General features: G+C 44.4%; 1 protein-coding gene across 3 annotated transcripts in view; it reads left to right on the top strand.

Annotated features, from left to right (window-relative positions):
* The window catches only part of CPNE5 (copine 5), a 68012-nt gene that overhangs the window by 20751 nt on the left and 30010 nt on the right, over positions 1-17251 (top strand). For 2 of the 3 annotated variants that reach the window (XM_075613974.1, XM_075613975.1), the window contains exons 4-11: positions 2276-2379; positions 4350-4389; positions 4521-4597; positions 5244-5303; positions 5755-5818; positions 6369-6472; positions 8882-8986; positions 10717-10758. In XM_075613974.1, the coding sequence (XP_075470089.1) occupies positions 2276-2379; positions 4350-4389; positions 4521-4597; positions 5244-5303; positions 5755-5818; positions 6369-6472; positions 8882-8986; positions 10717-10758 (596 nt within the window). Of the gene's footprint in view, positions 1-2275; positions 2380-2469; positions 2487-4349; positions 4390-4520; positions 4598-5243; positions 5304-5754; positions 5819-6368; positions 6473-8881; positions 8987-10716; positions 10759-17251 lie in introns of those variants that run through there. The other variant, XM_075613976.1, reaches the window with a different exon arrangement.

Raw genomic sequence — 17251 nt, 5'->3', positions numbered from 1 at the left:
TCAGGAAAATGAGGAGTTGGGGCGAGGGATCTCAATGAGCTGCTGACATATAATTAGTATCTGGCTAATTAACAGCTACGGTGTCGGCTTCTCAAGGTGGAGGGGGGATGTTCTCGCAGTGAAGCATTTAATGGAGGGTGTGTGTGTGTATATATATATATATATATTATGGCGTATCAATAAATATATATATTTTATATATATATATTTATATATAACACGCTTATAGGGCTGATACACTCCATGTAATCCGATGTGGGTGCACTGTATGTATTACAAGTATAATAAACCAATATAAATAGCAGGCAATCCACTGTAAAAAAAAAAAGTGATGTCTTTATTGGTCCGATGTTTTGTTTACCAACAGAACCTTCCTTAAACAAGGTTCTGCTGTTAACCGAAACGTCGGACCCATAAAGCCATCACTTTTTTGACAGTGGATTGCCTGTTATTTATATTGGTGTACTGTATGTGTGTGTGCAGAGCACACGGGTATACCAAGTCAAGTATGAACACGTTTATTAATGTACCATTAAAACTATATAAAGAAATGGTAAAACGGGGGGGGGGGGGGGGACTCCTAACCACAAATAACAATGTAAGTACTGCAAGGCTAAATATGTAATACTCTGCTGCTGACCATCTACTGTAGTGCATTGTTATTTGTGGTTAGGAGGCCCCCTTCATTTTACCATTTCTTTATATAGTTTTAATGGTACATTAATAAACGTGTTCATACTTTACTTGGTATACCCGTGTGCTCTTTCAGGGAATTTCTCTTGTGGTTTCTATTTGCTTATATCCCTGAGCACCGCTAGACCTTGTTAATGTAAGAGTTCATTCTAGCTTTTGGGTACTATCTTATTATCTTGGGGCTTAGATGCGGTATTTTTTGTGTGTGATATATATATTGTTTCATAGCCTGTGTAACCAACCCCACACTGATGAGACCCATTAAGGTCGAAACGGCTGTCTTTGGGTGGGTTTACTGGCTATGCATCTTAACCCTGGCTGTGCTTAAAGCTGTGACCATGCAGCAAGCATAAGCCTATAGGAAACCTTGTTTAAAATGGTTTTGAAGCAAAAAGTGGCACTGTGTGCTCATTTGCATGTCATTTCCCAGAATCCCTTGCTGCAGTGGAAGTGCTGTGTGCTAGGTGATAATGATGAAAGGCGGGGTTGCAGACCTGTCTAAGACATGCAAATGAGCATACAGTTATATTTTCATTTGCTATATGCTTTGCTATGGAGGGTTTTTGTCACTTTTTTTACTCACCATAACTAAACTAAGTATATATATATATCTCACACACACAAAAAAATTATATATATACATATATACCTACACCTACACCTACCTACCTGTATATTATAATATATACACATATTTCCAGTATATTTGTTTTATATTTCCAGCATTATTATATTTATAGCATAGAATTACCACAATAACACTCTGAATATTACCTGTACCTCCATTGATATTACTCATTGCCTATCCCTCCATCATTAATTCTCAGATTATTACCTGTCAATCCCGCAGCAATACTCGATAATACGCTGACTGCTACACCCCAGCAGTAATTCTTATTAATACATTACTGCAGTAATAATCTGAATGTTATTCTTCTGCTTTAATACCCAATAATACTCTAGCTGTTGTCTATCACAAGCAATACTCAGAATACCTGCCCCTCCAGTAGTAATACTCAGTAATACTGGGAGTTTTGCTCCTCCCACAGTAATACCCTGTAATATTCTAAATCTTGAAGCTCCTACTCAGTAATACTCTGATTGTTACCACTCCCACAGTAATATTTAGTAATACTCTGATGTCCTACCATAATAATAAGATGATGATTGCCCATTCCGCAACAATACTCAGGTTATTGCCCGCTCCTCCCACAGTAATATTCAGTGATGCTCTGATTGTTGCCCCTCCCACAGGAATACTCTATTACCCTACCTCCAGTAATACTAAGTAATTATCTGATTGTTGCCCTGCCATGGTAACCCTCAGTAAACTCAACTTCTTACCCCTCCCACGGCAATTATCAGAAATACTCTGATTGCTAAATCTCCCACAGAAATACTCAGTAGTGCTGATAGATGCCGCTCACGTGACAATACTCAGATATACATGGATAATTGCCTGACCCCCCCCACAGTAATACTCTGATTGTTGCCCTCATGCAGTTACACTCAATAATACTCCAATTGTTGTCCCTCGCACAGTAACACTCAGTAATACTCTGCTTGTTACCCCCTCCTGCAGTTTGGACGCACCGAGGTGATCGATAACTCCCTGCACCCGGAATTTGTGCGCAAATTCATCCTGGATTATTTCTTCGAGGAGAAGCAGAACCTGCGATTTGACCTGTGAGTTGTGTCCTTGCGGGGGTGGAATGGGACTTTTCGCCGCTGCCGTTCACGTGCTGCCCTTTAGCCGCCAAGGACAGTCAGCCGCTGGCCATTTCGCCCCTAAGGTAAGTGATTAGCGTTAGGGGTTAACTTTAGGGGTTTTAGGGTAAGGGTTTTTAGGTTAGGGGTTTAGGTTAACAGGTTGATATTAATCTTTTAAGGGTAAGGTGTAAGGTTAGGGTGTTAGGGTAATGGGTTAAGGTTACGTTTTTAATGTAAGGGGTACATTTAGGGGGTTCAGATTAGGGGTTTTATGGTAAGGGGTTAAGGTTTTCTGGGTTAGCATTAGGAGTTAAGGCTAGTGGTGTTTAGGGTAAGAGGGACATTTAAGGGGTTATGCTATAAATTACCTTGGTGGCGAAATGGCTGGCAGCTAAAAAGCAGCGGCTAAACAGCAGCGGAGTGCCTGCAGCGGAGTGACGGCAGCGAAAGGTCCTAGACCGTTGCGGAGGCCGCTCTGCAGTATCCACCCAACCCTGGGGCAACTAACTCTGGGGGAGTGGTAACTACCTCCACTTCAGGGGTCTCTGTGATATGGAAGGACGGAGTTAATGTACATATGCTTCACAGGGGCAGGTTAATAAATCTGTATTTCCTTATGGACAGGGTTAACGAGTTTCTGTTCCTCAGAGGGGGAGTTACTGAGCCTTTCTCTTCCAGGGGCGTGGTTAATAAGCCGGGCTCAACAAACTGGGCAAAAACCCATTCGTCCCCTCCCTCAAAATCAGTCGCCCCCAAAACACTCCCTCACCCCCCCTCACGACACTTACCTGCGGTGGGGTCCGACTCCGGGGTCCGACGGCGTGGTGCGCTCTTCTCCCCTGCAAATTCATATTTTCCTCCTGCAGCTCGTTAAAATGGCTGTGCGGCGCCGAAAGACACCACGTTGCCATAGCAATGGGACACAGTGATGTCATGACGTCGCCTGGCATCGCATAATGTGGGTCTGCATCATTTGACACCACATGGCCATTTTAACTGGAGCTGCAGGGGGAAAAGATGAATTTGCAGAAGAAGACGGAGAAGTCCGGGAGACGCTGGGGGCTGCCGCCGCAGGTAAGCAGTCGACAGCTGCCAAAATGCACACGCCCATGGCAACCGGGCGAGTGCATTTGTCGACACCTGTTAATAAGAATATGTTCGGAGGATGCAGGGTTACTCAGACACTTTGGCATTGGGGTGGGATGAAGGAGACTCCCCTCCTTCGCAGCAGGCTTACACGGGTGTATTGTTTCTCAGGGGTGGGGTAAAGGAGCATATGCTGTTCAGGGGTGGGCTTAATGAATGTCTGCTCATCTGGGTTGATGTTATTGACTCTGTATTACTTCAGGGGCCTGGTTAATAAATGTCCTTTCCTCAAGGGGCAGGGTCAATGAATCTCTGTTCCTCCAGAGGCAGGGGTACTCAGTCTTTGTTCCTCAGGCAGCATTAATGAATCTCTGTTACCCAGTGGTGTGGTTTATGACTATCTGTTCCTCTGGGGCAGGGCTAATGACTACCTTTTACTCAGGGGTGTGGTTAATGACTTCCTTTTACTCAGGGGTGTGGTTAATGACTACCTGTTACTCAGGGGTGTGGTTAATGACTACCTGTTCCTCTGGGGCAGGGCTAATGACTACCTGTTACTCAGGGGTGTGGTTAATGACTACCTGTTACTCAGGGGTGTGGTTAATGACTACCTGTTACTCAGGGGTGTGGTTAATGACTACCTGTTGCTCTGGGGCAGGGCTAATGACTACCTGTTACTCAGGGGTGTGGTTAATGACTACCTGTTACTCAGGGGTGTGGTTAATGAGTACCTGTTACTCAGGGGTGTGGTTAATGAGTACCTGTTACTCAGGGGTGTGGTTAATGAGTCTCTGTTCCTCAGGGGCAGTGTTTTGGACACTCTGACCTCTTGAACACTTTTGCTCCTGTGCTGTTTGCAGGTACGATGTGGATTCGAAAAGCCCCGACCTGTCCAAACACGTGAGTACCTTCACCCTATCAAAGTATAAAGTGAAAGCAATCAGCCATGTAACGCCTTTCTCACATATCTCCTCTTGTCTTCTTTCCATTTCTTCCCTCGCTCCCCTTATCCTTTGCCTCTCTACCCACAGGATTTCCTTGGTCAGTGTTTCTGCACATTGGGGGAGATTGTTGGTTCCGCTGGAAGCCGCCTGGAAAAATCACTGACGTAAGAGCCTAATTTGAGCAAGAATAATGATACGGAGTCCTGGATATACTGATAATGAACACACTGCACTGTATAATGATACTATAATGATGATACGTATCTGTATGATCATGCTGCGTTGTATAATGATACTATAATGGTGATAAGTATCTGTATGAGCAAGCTGCACTGTATAAGGATGCTAAGTATCTAAACACTAATAATGAGCACTCTGCTGTGTATACGAATGCTGAGTATCTATTCCCTTATACCGAACACCTTGCACTGTATACTTATACTGAATATCTCTATACACTGATAATAATTATACTGCGTTGTTTAATGATGCTGAGTATCTATTCCCTTATACCGAACACCTTGCACTGTATAATTATACTGAATATCTCTATACACTGTTAATAATTATACTGCGTTGTTTAATGATGCTGAGTATCTATTCCCTTATACCGAACACCTTGCACTGTATAATTATACTGAATATCTCTATACACTGATAATAATTATACTGCGTTGTTTCATGATGCTGAGTGTCTATCCACTGATAATGAACATGCAGCACTGTATAATGATCCTTGCAGGTTAAGACACGGAAGAGATGTTCCGATAAGAGGGTGACTATATTAAAGGGTTTCTCTTCTCTCTATAGGATGGGAGCCTACAACCTAAACTCCAGGTCAGGGAAACCTGCCCCATCATTGTCTAATGGGTAAGACATTCTTACACCATCTTGCAGTAGGTGCTCCACTGTATAGTGAGGCTGTGAACTCCATATGCAGATAATGAACATGCTACGCTGAATAATGGTGCTAAGTATCTCTATACACCTCAAAGCCAGCTGCTGCAAAAAAAACCTCATTTACTTCCAGAAGGGAAATTGCTGTGTAATGAGTTGCAACAAAGGGGTTAAACAATGCAGCTCCTAATTATTCCTTTGGGTTTAGTATCTTTGTGCTGATTTAATTAGAATTAATTAGGCAACACTGTATAAACGAAGCTGTGCAGCGAGAGAGAGACAGCTCACCCTGTATACTGTCTGAGTCTGTCCCCGATATTCTGCAGTAAGGAGGTCACCCCCCATTAGGTACAAACTAGGACTGCCTGACCTGTCCCTGACCACCTGCAATCACTGGACCGTTCTCCGTCTTTCTCTTTCTCAGAGGTATTCCTAGTAAGAAGTGCGGGGTTATCATCATATCAGCTGAGGAGCTTGGGAACTGCAGGGTATATACTCTTTACTTGATTATTTTAAGCATTTTTTTACCAGGAACAATAAAACGGTTGTATGACCCCCCTTCTCCCTCTCTTGTTTTCCCATCTCTGCCTTGCTCTTTCATTCTCTTCTCACCTCTTTTGCCTCTCTCTCTCTCCTTCTCCCACTATCTCTCACCCTGCCTTTCTTTCTCTTTCCCTCTCTCCCTCTCTCTCTCTCCTCCCACTATCTCTCACCCTGCCTTTCTTTCTCTTTCCCTCTCTCCCTCTCTCACTATCTCTCACCCTGCCTTTCTTTCTCTTCTCACCTCTCCCCCCTTCCTCTCCCTCTCTTCCATTCTCTCTTCATTCCTTTCTTTCCGCCTCCCCACTTCCTCTCCTTTCCACGCGCTCTCACCCCCTCTCCTTTCCACGCTCTCTCATCCCCTCACTCTCTCTCCCCCTTCCCCTTTTCCTGTAACTTGCACTCTCTCTCATGCCATGTCTTCCCCTTGTCCCCTCCTCGTCTCTCCTCCTCTGTCCATTTCTCTCTCTCTCACCCCCTATCTCCTCCTCTCACTAGGATGTCACTACTATGCAGTTTTGTGGCAGTAAACTGGATAAGAAAGATTTTTTTGGAAAATCCGACCCATTCATGGTATTTTATAGGAGCAACGAGGATGGAACGTAAGTTATATGGAGCAATAGGTGAAGTTATAGGGTGCGGTTATATGGCGCAGTACGAGGAGTTATAGGGAGCAGTTATATGGAGCAATAGGTGAAGTTATAGGGTGCGGTTATATGGCGCAGTACGAGGAGTTATAGGGAGCAGTTATATGGAGCAATAGGTGAAGTTATAGGGTGCGGTTATATGGAACAATACGAGGGGTTATAGGGAGCAGTTATATGGAACAATACGAGGGGTTATAGGGAGCAGTTATATGGAACAATACGAGGAGTTATAGGGAGCAGTTATATGGCGCAGTACGAGGAGTTATAGGGAGCAGTTATATGGGACAGTACGAGGAGTTATAGGGAGCAGTTATATGGCGCAGTATGAGGAGTTATAGGGAGCAGTTATATGGCGCAGTACGAGGAGTTATAGGGAGCAGTTATATGGGACAGTACGAGGAGTTATAGGGAGCAGTTATATGGCGCAGTACGAGGAGTTATAGGGAGCAGTTATATGGGACAGTACGAGGAGTTATAGGGAGCAGTTATATGGGACAGTACGATGAGTTATAGGGAGCAGTTATATGGCGCAGTACGAGGAGTTATAGGGAGCAGTTATATGGGACAGTACGATGAGTTATAGGGAGCAGTTATATGGCGCAGTATGAGGAGTTATAGGGAGCAGTTATATGGCGCAGTACGAGGAGTTATAGGGAGCAGTTATATGGGACAGTACGAGGAGTTATAGGGAGCAGTTATATGGCGCAGTATGAGGAGTTATAGGGAGCAGTTATATGGCGCAGTATGAGGAGTTATAGGGAGCAGTTATATGGGACAGTACGAGGAGTTATAGGGAGCAGTTATATGGGACAGTACGAGGAGTTATAGGGAGCAGTTATATGGCGCAGTACGAGGAGTTATAGGGAGCAGTTATATGGCGCAGTACGAGGAGTTATAGGGAGCAGTTATATGGCGCAGTACGAGGAGTTATAGGGAGCAGTTATATGGCGCAGTACGATGAGTTATAGGGAGCAGTTATATGGCGCAGTACGAGGAGTTATAGGGAGCAGTTATATGGCGCAGTACGAGGAGTTATAGGGAGCAGTTATATGGCGCAGTATGAGGAGTTATAGGGAGCAGTTATATGGCGCAGTACGAGGAGTTATAGGGAGCAGTTATATGGAACAATACGAGGGGTTATAGGGAGCAGTTATATGGCGCAGTACGAGGAGTTATAGGGAGCAGTTATATGGGACAGTACGAGGAGTTATAGGGAGCAGTTATATGGGACAGTACGAGGAGTTATAGGGAGCAGTTATATGGCGCAGTACGAGGAGTTATAGGGAGCAGTTATATGGAGCAGTATGAGGAGTTATAGGGAGCAGTTATATGGGACAGTACGAGGAGTTATAGGGAGCAGTTATATGGGACAGTACGAGGAGTTATAATGAGCAGTTATATGGCGCAGTACGAGGAGTTATAGGGAGCAGTTATATGGCGCAGTATGAGGAGTTATAGGGAGCAGTTATATGGCGCAGTACGAGGAGTTATAGGGAGCAGTTATATGGGACAGTACGAGGAGTTATAGGGAGCAGTTATATGGCGCAGTATGAGGAGTTATAGGGAGCAGTTATATGGCGCAGTATGAGGAGTTATAGGGAGCAGTTATATGGGACAGTACGAGGAGTTATAGGGAGCAGTTATATGGGAAAGTACGAGGAGTTATAGGGAGCAGTTATATGGCGCAGTACGAGGAGTTATAGGGAGCAGTTATATGGCGCAGTACGAGGAGTTATAGGGAGCAGTTATATGGAACAATACGAGGGGTTATAGGGAGCAGTTATATGGCGCAGTACGAGGAGTTATAGGGAGCAGTTATATGGGACAGTACGAGGAGTTATAGGGAGCAGTTATATGGGACAGTACGAGGAGTTATAGGGAGCAGTTATATGGCGCAGTACGAGGAGTTATAGGGAGCAGTTATATGGAGCAGTATGAGGAGTTATAGGGAGCAGTTATATGGGACAGTACGAGGAGTTATAGGGAGCAGTTATATGGGACAGTACGAGGAGTTATAGGGAGCAGTTATATGGCGCAGTACGAGGAGTTATAGGGAGCAGTTATATGGCGCAGTATGAGGAGTTATAGGGAGCAGTTATATGGCGCAGTACGAGGAGTTATAGGGAGCAGTTATATGGGACAGTACGAGGAGTTATAGGGAGCAGTTATATGGCGCAGTATGAGGAGTTATAGGGAGCAGTTATATGGGACAGTACGAGGAGTTATAGGGAGCAGTTATATGGGACAGTACGAGGAGTTATAGGGAGCAGTTATATTATGAGGAGTTATTGGAAGCGGGAAATGTAGCGTTTAAATGATGGGCTTCGTGTCACGGGGTCCTGACTGTTATGTTCTTGTTTATAGATTCACCATCTGTCACAAGACAGAGGTAGTAAAGAACACGCTCAGTCCTGTGTGGCAGCCATTCTCCATCCCGGTGAGAGGGCTCTGCAATGGGGACCATGACAGGTAACATCCAACTGCACACACAGTGCCGTTTTGCCCCTGTAACCTCTTATTGCCTGGTAACCCGACCCCTGAGTACCTTATTGCCCCTGTAACCTCTTATTGTCTGGTAACCCGACCCCTGAGTACCTTATTGTCCCTATAACCTCTTATTGCAGTAACCTAGCTTCTGAGTGCCTTATTGCCCCTGTAACATGTGACATGGCTTATGAATTCTTTATTACCCCTGTAACATTCTACTATAGTAACACCATTCATAAGTCCCTTTTTGCCCCTTTGACATCTCACTGGAGTAAGCCATCTCCTGAATGCCTTATTGCCCTTGTGACATTTTATTGCAGTAACCCAGCTCCTTAGTGCCTTATTGCCCCTGTACCATCTCATTTCAGTAACCCAGCTCCTTAGTGCCTTATTGCCCCTGTACCATCTCATTGTAGTAACCCAGCTCTTTAGTGCCTTATTGCCCCTGTACCATCTCATTGCAGTAACCCAGCTCCTGAGTGCCTTATTGCCCCTATACCATCTCATTTCAGTAACCCAGCTCCTTAGTGCCTTATTGCCCATGTACCATCTCATTGTAGTAACCCAGCTCCTTAGTGCCTTATTGCCCCTGTACCATCTCATTGCAGTAACCCAGCCCCTGAGTGCCTTATTGCACTGTACCATCTCATTGCAGTAACCCAGCTCCTGAGTGCCTTATTGCCCCTGTACCATCTCATTGCAGTAACCCAGCTCCTGAGTGTCTTATTGCCCCTGTACCATCTCATTGCAGTAACCCAGCTCCTTAGTGCCTTATTGCCCCTGTACCATCTCATTGCAGTAACCCAGCTCCTGAGTGTCTTATTGCCCGTCAGTCTCTCTCTCGCAACACTAATCCTTCCCCTTAAATGTATGCAAATAATATGATAATGACATGCATGATACTTGGCCAAATCCTTTGCATCTCTTTAGGGACATGGAGCAGAGAGTGGAGAAACTATATATAGAACACAGGGATAGAAGCTAAAGAGTGAATGAAGAAGATATTTAGGCTGTGGACAGGGAGGGAGAGAGGGAGAGAGGGAGAGAGGGAGAGAGGGAGAGAGGGAGAGAGGGAGAGAGGGAGAGAGGGAGAGAGGGAGAGAGGGAGAGAGGGAGAGAGGGAGAGAGGGAGAGAGGGAGACTAAAGTGTGAATGAAGAAGAAATTAAGGAGCTGGAGGGAGAAAGATAGAGATGGATGGGGGAGTGAGAGAAAATAGAAGTAAACAGAGATGGAGACAGAGAAATTAAAATGTGAGAGAGACAAATAGAGAGATGGAAGGAGTGAAAGAGAGGCAGGGAAAAGGAGAGGGGGGAGAGTTGTGGAGAGAGAGAGAAGTAAGATGAGAGGAACAGAGAAGGGGGGAGATTAAGGGGTTGTAAACGAGGGACAGGGTGGGTAGAGAGTCAGCACTGGGTTAGCAGAGGGTGCAGGATGGAGGTGCAGTGACAGAGCTGGGCTGAAGGTGACAGTTCTGGTCACTGCCGGCGGCTCCTGGTTTCCATGGAAACGGGTAATTCCGAAGTCGTTACAGAAATAAACTCTGAGCCCCGAGGTGCAGAGAGAGGAAGAAGAAAAAGGGAGGAGGAGGAGGGAGAAAGAAATGGAATGGGGGGGTCTGGAGAGGGGGTGGGAAAGAGAGGAATCAAGAAAGGGGGAGAGAGGTGGAGAATTTCACCCTTAATGAATACTGTATTATTTATATTTTTATAGGACAATAAAGGTGGAGATATATGATTGGGACAGAGATGGGAGGTACGTAAGTGCGTATATATGTATATTTCAAAATAAGCTGGCACTCCACTAGAGTATGTTACGTGCCCGGGTGCTCAACAGAAGACTGGTACAAAAATGGGGTAACATGGTGCACTGACAGGTCTTTGAAACAGATTATAGTAGTTTATTTTTTTATATCAATATTTCGGTTCTCACAAGTTTCCTGTGGGAACCCTAGTTTTCTCCATTTATATATATATATATATATCCACCTTCACTGCAGCAAGGGATTCTGGGAAATGCCATGCAAATGAGCACACGTTTCTCTGGCTTTGCATCCGATTTCCATGCTGTGCTTAAAAGCTGTGTTAACAGCGAGCATTATGTTATAATGGTTCCATGTAAAAATAGATTTCAGGCAAAATGCGACATGTGTGCTCATTTGCATGTCATTTCCCAGTATCCCTTGCTGCAGTGGAAGTACTGTATGCTGGGTGATAATGGTGAAAGGCAGGGTTGCAGACCTGTCTTAGACATGTGAATGTGCTCACAAGTGATCTTTTTATTTTATATATATATATATATATATATATATATATATATATCCCCCTTTCCCATGTCTAAGGGAAGTACGCGCATGTTGAATACTTGTTTAGCATACAGGAGGCCTAACCCTCCGCCACTGGGAGCCTGGGTGATTGCGTTCTCTCTGGATTCAGGGCCTGCACCTGGGATTGATCCTAGCGTAATAGGATAACCCCTCACAGGAACCAATACAATCAGTAAATAAGTATACACACACGGGTATAACTAACTTATCTTTACTGACACACATATAGCTCTACAATACAATAATATTACAAGGCCCCACAACACAATGCCCACAACACAGTAACACCACCCTTGTGGAACCCCCCAAAGTACTGAGGGTGCCCTGGGCACCTAACCTCCCCGGTGTCCACAGAGACAAGCCCACCCAAAGTGTATGGAGTAGCACTACCCCCTGTTTGTGGCCGTTGGTGCATGTTGGGTACCTTCCTGGTCTTAGGCCAGAACAGGGCGACTTGGATGGTGGATTCGCAGAACCGCAACGTGGTCCCACGACGCAGTCTACTGGATCCTCTCTCTCCTGTCGCAGGCGTCGCCTCTTGTGGGAGCTCCAGCTGGAGTGTGTCCCTTAATGTCTATGGTAATGTGCCTGTGGTCTGGTCCCAGACTGCAGACCGTGCACACCGCGTGGTGTCCGTCACTGGTGTACTAACACTCTATTCTAGTGCTAAGGGGAGTGTCCCTATCTGGGGCCTTCCCTGCAGCAACCACAACCTGAGCGGAGTCGGGGCCTAGCTGGGACCTATAGGGAGATCTGGCCTAGTCCAGGGAAGCACTTCTCCCTGGACACTACCTTCTCTACCAACGTCCCTGTTCCAAATGACGCGCAGCCCTCAGCGCACCAAATGTATCTATCTCCTCCGGGAATCTGGAAGCCCTATTGACTGTGGTCTCCCACGTGGTGAGCAGCCCCTGGGGCTGCTGGGACATGTAGTCTCGTGCAGATCCATCTGTAATGGCTGCCGCACTCACTCTGCACTGCGCATGCGCACGGCTCGCACTGCGCATGCGCGAGGTCCAAATTGGAAGCGCCCTGCACCGGCGGTTCGGTGCAGAGCTCCGGCGACACGCTCACCATGCAGCCCTTCTCCACCCGGCACGGAGGTGAGCGGGGAGCTGGGCTACATATATATATACACACACATATAAGAACACATGTATATACACGGTATCACTACTACTAATCTTTTACTCGGGCATGGAGAGAGGGGCCACCATCTGGCCTTTCTCCTAGTTTTTCTCAGTCAGAATTTAGAAAAATATACTGTATATAGTTATTTGTCTAATAATTCCAGTTAATTAGTTACTGTTGGCTTTTAGAAGTTAAGAGTTAATAGTTCTTATTTTAAAACATACGCCATATTCCATTGGTTTATGATATTATATAATATATGCTGAACAATATACAGTATACTACCACAGTCCACCGTCTGACCTGTAGTGTAGAGAATATATACTGTGTATATATATATATATATACTGTATATATATATATATACTGTATATATTATTATTATTATTATTATTATTATCAATTAACCAGTTACAGTTTAGTTTACTACAAGTATAAATAGATCCGTCCTTGGTTTACATGGTGTATAACTATATTGGTGATCAAAGATATATCACCACCTGATCTGTCTCCAGTCTTTCTCATTCAGAATATATAATACTTAACTATACCAGTTCCTGTTCAAGGATTCAAGTTAAAACCCTCATCTGTTGGTTTATAAAATACAATCTTATACAGTATCTATTTCATAGGACCCGGTATTTAGGCATAGAGAATGAGGTAGCACGATTAGACTTGTCTGTCAATTCAATTGTTTATTTGTTTTTAACACCCTTATCTGTTGGTGCTAGCAGTGATACTGCCATCTGACCTGCCTCTTCTCTTTACAGTATACAACTATATACTGCACTATAGTATATATGAAATGTGTATATATAATTCATTATATTAGTCAACTAGTTGTAGTTTAGTTAAATAACATTAACATCCTTAGTTTTCTTTTCTTTTGAGTACTAGTTTTTAAGTGGTAAGGGAGACCCCTCCTTTCCCCACGTCATTGGGTTGTTGCTGGGCAGCTAAGGTTTAAGGGCATCTATGGTTTATTTTATTGTGCACTGTTGCTGCTATCCTCTGTTTCTATCAATATGTTTCAGTCCACTGAACAGCAGAATCTCAGTATTTGTAGTAAAAAAACAACTACCAAAGACTGAGACCGTGCCCTACAAAGAAAAGTCCCCAAAATATCTTTCAAGCTTGGAGAAAAAAAGTGGTGCTGACTTTTAGCTTGTAAAAAAAAAAATCAACATCTCATATACCACCCACAGTGGCAGGGAAAGACCCCGCTTATCTAGCTGTACTGCTAGTACTGGAGTGCCTAGTTCCGAAGTGAGTGCCCAAAGACATCCACTTTCAACTTTCTATGATGATACTGAGCGCAGGTCTCTTATCTCAATGTGACCTGTAGACTGCTCAGAATCTGAGAGAGTAAAGAATGAGCACACTGAGTCAAAGGAAGTACTTCATGTAATAGACCTGGAGAGACTAACTACAGATGCACAGTAGCAAGAATCACTGTTCTCGGTGCCGTGATTGCTTGTGGTGCCGTGACCGCGCACGATCGCGGCACCGATAACAAAAAGGATTAATACTACGGGGGTCCCAGCATCTGAAAGGGAGCCCCACATTGTTAATCCTTCAGAGCCATCCAGCTGAACCGCCTGGAGGAGCTGAGCAGAGGTAGACGGCACACTCTTCTACGGTGCAGAAGCAGACTCCGTGAGAGGCATATAGTGTCTGGGTTAGGGTAGAACACTTTCCAAACACAGGAGGTGGATTTGTTTGTCTCTTTGCCAGTTATGATAATGTGCTTGATAAGGACATGTGGTGATACTGATTGTTTCTCGCTTTCTGCTTCAACACAAGTATCTTCATCAACTTCACGTTGATAATTGGTGCCAACGTGTACCGCGACCTCCCGGTGATGCCCAGGTCATTCATACAATCTGTCTGTCCGATCCACAATGTGCCAAACTCGACCGTCACCAAAATGTTTGGTTCCTGCAGTCACGGCAACAGATTGCCTTATCTGCTGCCACCTCAGCCTGCCTAGGTCTCTGAGTGTCCTGAGTCCTCTATGGGCGGGAGGGATTACTCCCCTGGCATTGCCATTCCTGTCCTGACTCTCCCAATATGAACATTCAGTTGGGCAAATCTGTTGGGACAGGTCAGCTTAGAGCTGGTCTGCCTCTTTCTCTAGCTAACCATTTTACTACCTGATCCTGGTCCTCAGCCATAGCTCCACCATCTACACCTATTTTAGTATAGTTCCATGTGTTATATATCCTCTGAAGCCTCCCTTCAAAGAACACGTGGAGAGATACCTGTGCTTAAAAAGGAGCACACCTGAGATACCTTGAAGGTATGCTAATAAGAGTTGTAACCCCTCTTCTTTTCCCTAGATTGCTATATGTATGTGTGTATATATTTGTATATATATATCAAACAAGTACACAAACAAAAGACAGGGGTGCCCAATGCTACTTCCAATTGACAAAACATATAGAGTATAAAGTTTAAATACTTCAATAATAATAATATTTACTTGATTACAGGCATACCCCGCTTTAAGGACACTCACTTTAAGTACACTCGCGAGTAAGTACATGTCGCCCAATAGGCAAACGGCAGTTCACGCATGCGCCTGTCAGCACGTCCTGAACAGCAATACCGGCTCCCTACCTGTACCGAAGCTGTGCACAAGCAGGGAGACTATAGAGCCTGTTACACATGTGTTATTTACATCAGTTATGCACGTATATGACGATTGCAGTACAGTACATGCATCAATAAGTGGAAAAAGGGTACTGCTTCACTTTAAGTACATTTTCGCTTTACATACATGCTCCGGTCCCATTGCGTATGTTAATGCGGGGTATGCCTGTATTTAGTTAAACCCTTTGGCCAAAGCGTCATAAGCCTGCATACCAACGTCAAGGTATAACCAAATTAATGCAGGTCCTAACACTAAAACTCAGCAAAATGCCAGAACCTCCCAAGTTAAAAAGGTGGGGAGGGGTGAGCTCTGGGAGGAGGGGCCACTTACCTCCAAACGACTGTTACCAGTCAGGAACTAAATTAACACACACATTCCCAGCACGCTCAAACTCCAAAACCCACCACATTATATATATATATATATATATACTGTGTGTGTGTGTATATATATATATACTGTATATATATTTATGTCAAAAGGAGTGCTACTGAGTGTGGCCAATGCATACAAACAACAGTAACAGTCGTTTGGAGGTAAGTGACCAAGTAAATATTATTATTATTGAAGTATTTAAACTTTGTTTGTATGCATTGGCTAGTTGGTGTCCCAAAGACAGGCTGTGTCGCTGTACTTTCATCCTAACGCGTTTCGTCTCTGCGTGAGAGTTTCTCAAAGGATTACCCTTTGAGAAAGTCTCACGCAGAGACGAAACGCGTTAGGACGAAAGTACGGCGACACTACGTCCTCACTGAGGGACCGGAAGCTGGCCGGACCGGATCCCCGCTGTGTGCGGCTGTCAGTGCACGGAGCACATTGTTTCCAGCCTGCCTTTGGGACTTCTGTGTAGCAGGGAGTCCCTGTCTAATTCTCCGTCGGCTCAGCTCATCACTTGGACAGCCGATTTGGAATCTGTACTGCGGGCTACACCCGGAGGATCCATCTGGAGGACTTTGTCAGCCGACGGTGATAGTTATCATTTTGTGCTCTTATGTATACTACTCTTGTGAGTGAGCCTATTCCCTTCTCATTTTAATTATTAAATGTGAAACAGTATCACGCTATGGGCCATGCGCTTTCTTCTTTTCCTTTATATATATCTATATATATATATATATATATATATATATAGATATATATAAATAAATAAACACACACACGGGTGGGGGCTTGAGTTCCCCGCCCCTGTATTAAAAGCGATATTAATCAGACACTATAATAAGACACGTACAGTATCTGTAAATAACATGGATTTTTATTCATACGGCAATACAATTATCACAATTAGGGGCCCTCAGCTCAGATTACCTCCTTCTCTATATCTCTTTGTTCCTCCTCCCTTGATGTCATCCCCCTTAAGACCCAATCAAATTACTGTAATCCCTTCCTGGGTTAACAGTCATTGGCCAGAAGGCGTGTCCATCACTATACATTATAATTGTTCATAGAAGGGGGAGTTACAGAGTCATTACAATATACTTTGCATATCCTATTAGCATATCGCCCAGGTATCTTAGATGTGCTGCTTCATATTCAAGGGTGCATTATGGCTGAAAAAAGCACTTAACACTGCGTTAGTGAGCTTTGAAGACAACTGTTAGCACATAACAAGCCATTAACCTAAGTTAACACCTCGTAGTTAAAAGTAGTGTAGCTTTGTGGGTCTGGTCCTGAATCCCATTATCTGCTAAACGTTTCCCCCAGCCTGCAAATGCTAATAATGTCACCAAATGAGTAAACTTCCAGTGAAGTCTTGCTACATCTGTATGTGCATGGAGCTGCATGGAGCTGCAGGGCAAAGTCACCAAAGTCTTACTCCAGCATTCTGAACAATTCTTAGTTTTATGTGAACTACTTAAACCATTTGAAATAGCAACATGGGAAGTGATTGTAGACAGTGCCAGCCTGAGTAAGGTCATACCACGTCTTAAACTTCTAGAACCCCAGCTGAAGGACAAATGACGGTTCTAGATACTTTGGCCTTGTTCATCACCTCATTTGTCTGCTTAATGAAGACCCAGAGGATTCCACCAAATTGAGGTCTGAGCACTACATTTTGGGAACCATGCGTACCTTCTTTCCTTCCACCAGGCACCTGCAAAGAGCTCCTTGTTGCTAAGGTGTGAGCTCAAAGCTCA

The sequence above is a fragment of the Ascaphus truei genome, chromosome 9 (genome assembly GCF_040206685.1).
Source record: "Ascaphus truei isolate aAscTru1 chromosome 9, aAscTru1.hap1, whole genome shotgun sequence".
Lineage (NCBI taxonomy): Eukaryota > Metazoa > Chordata > Amphibia > Anura > Ascaphidae > Ascaphus > Ascaphus truei.
This window is presented reverse-complemented; position numbering and strand designations above follow the sequence as displayed.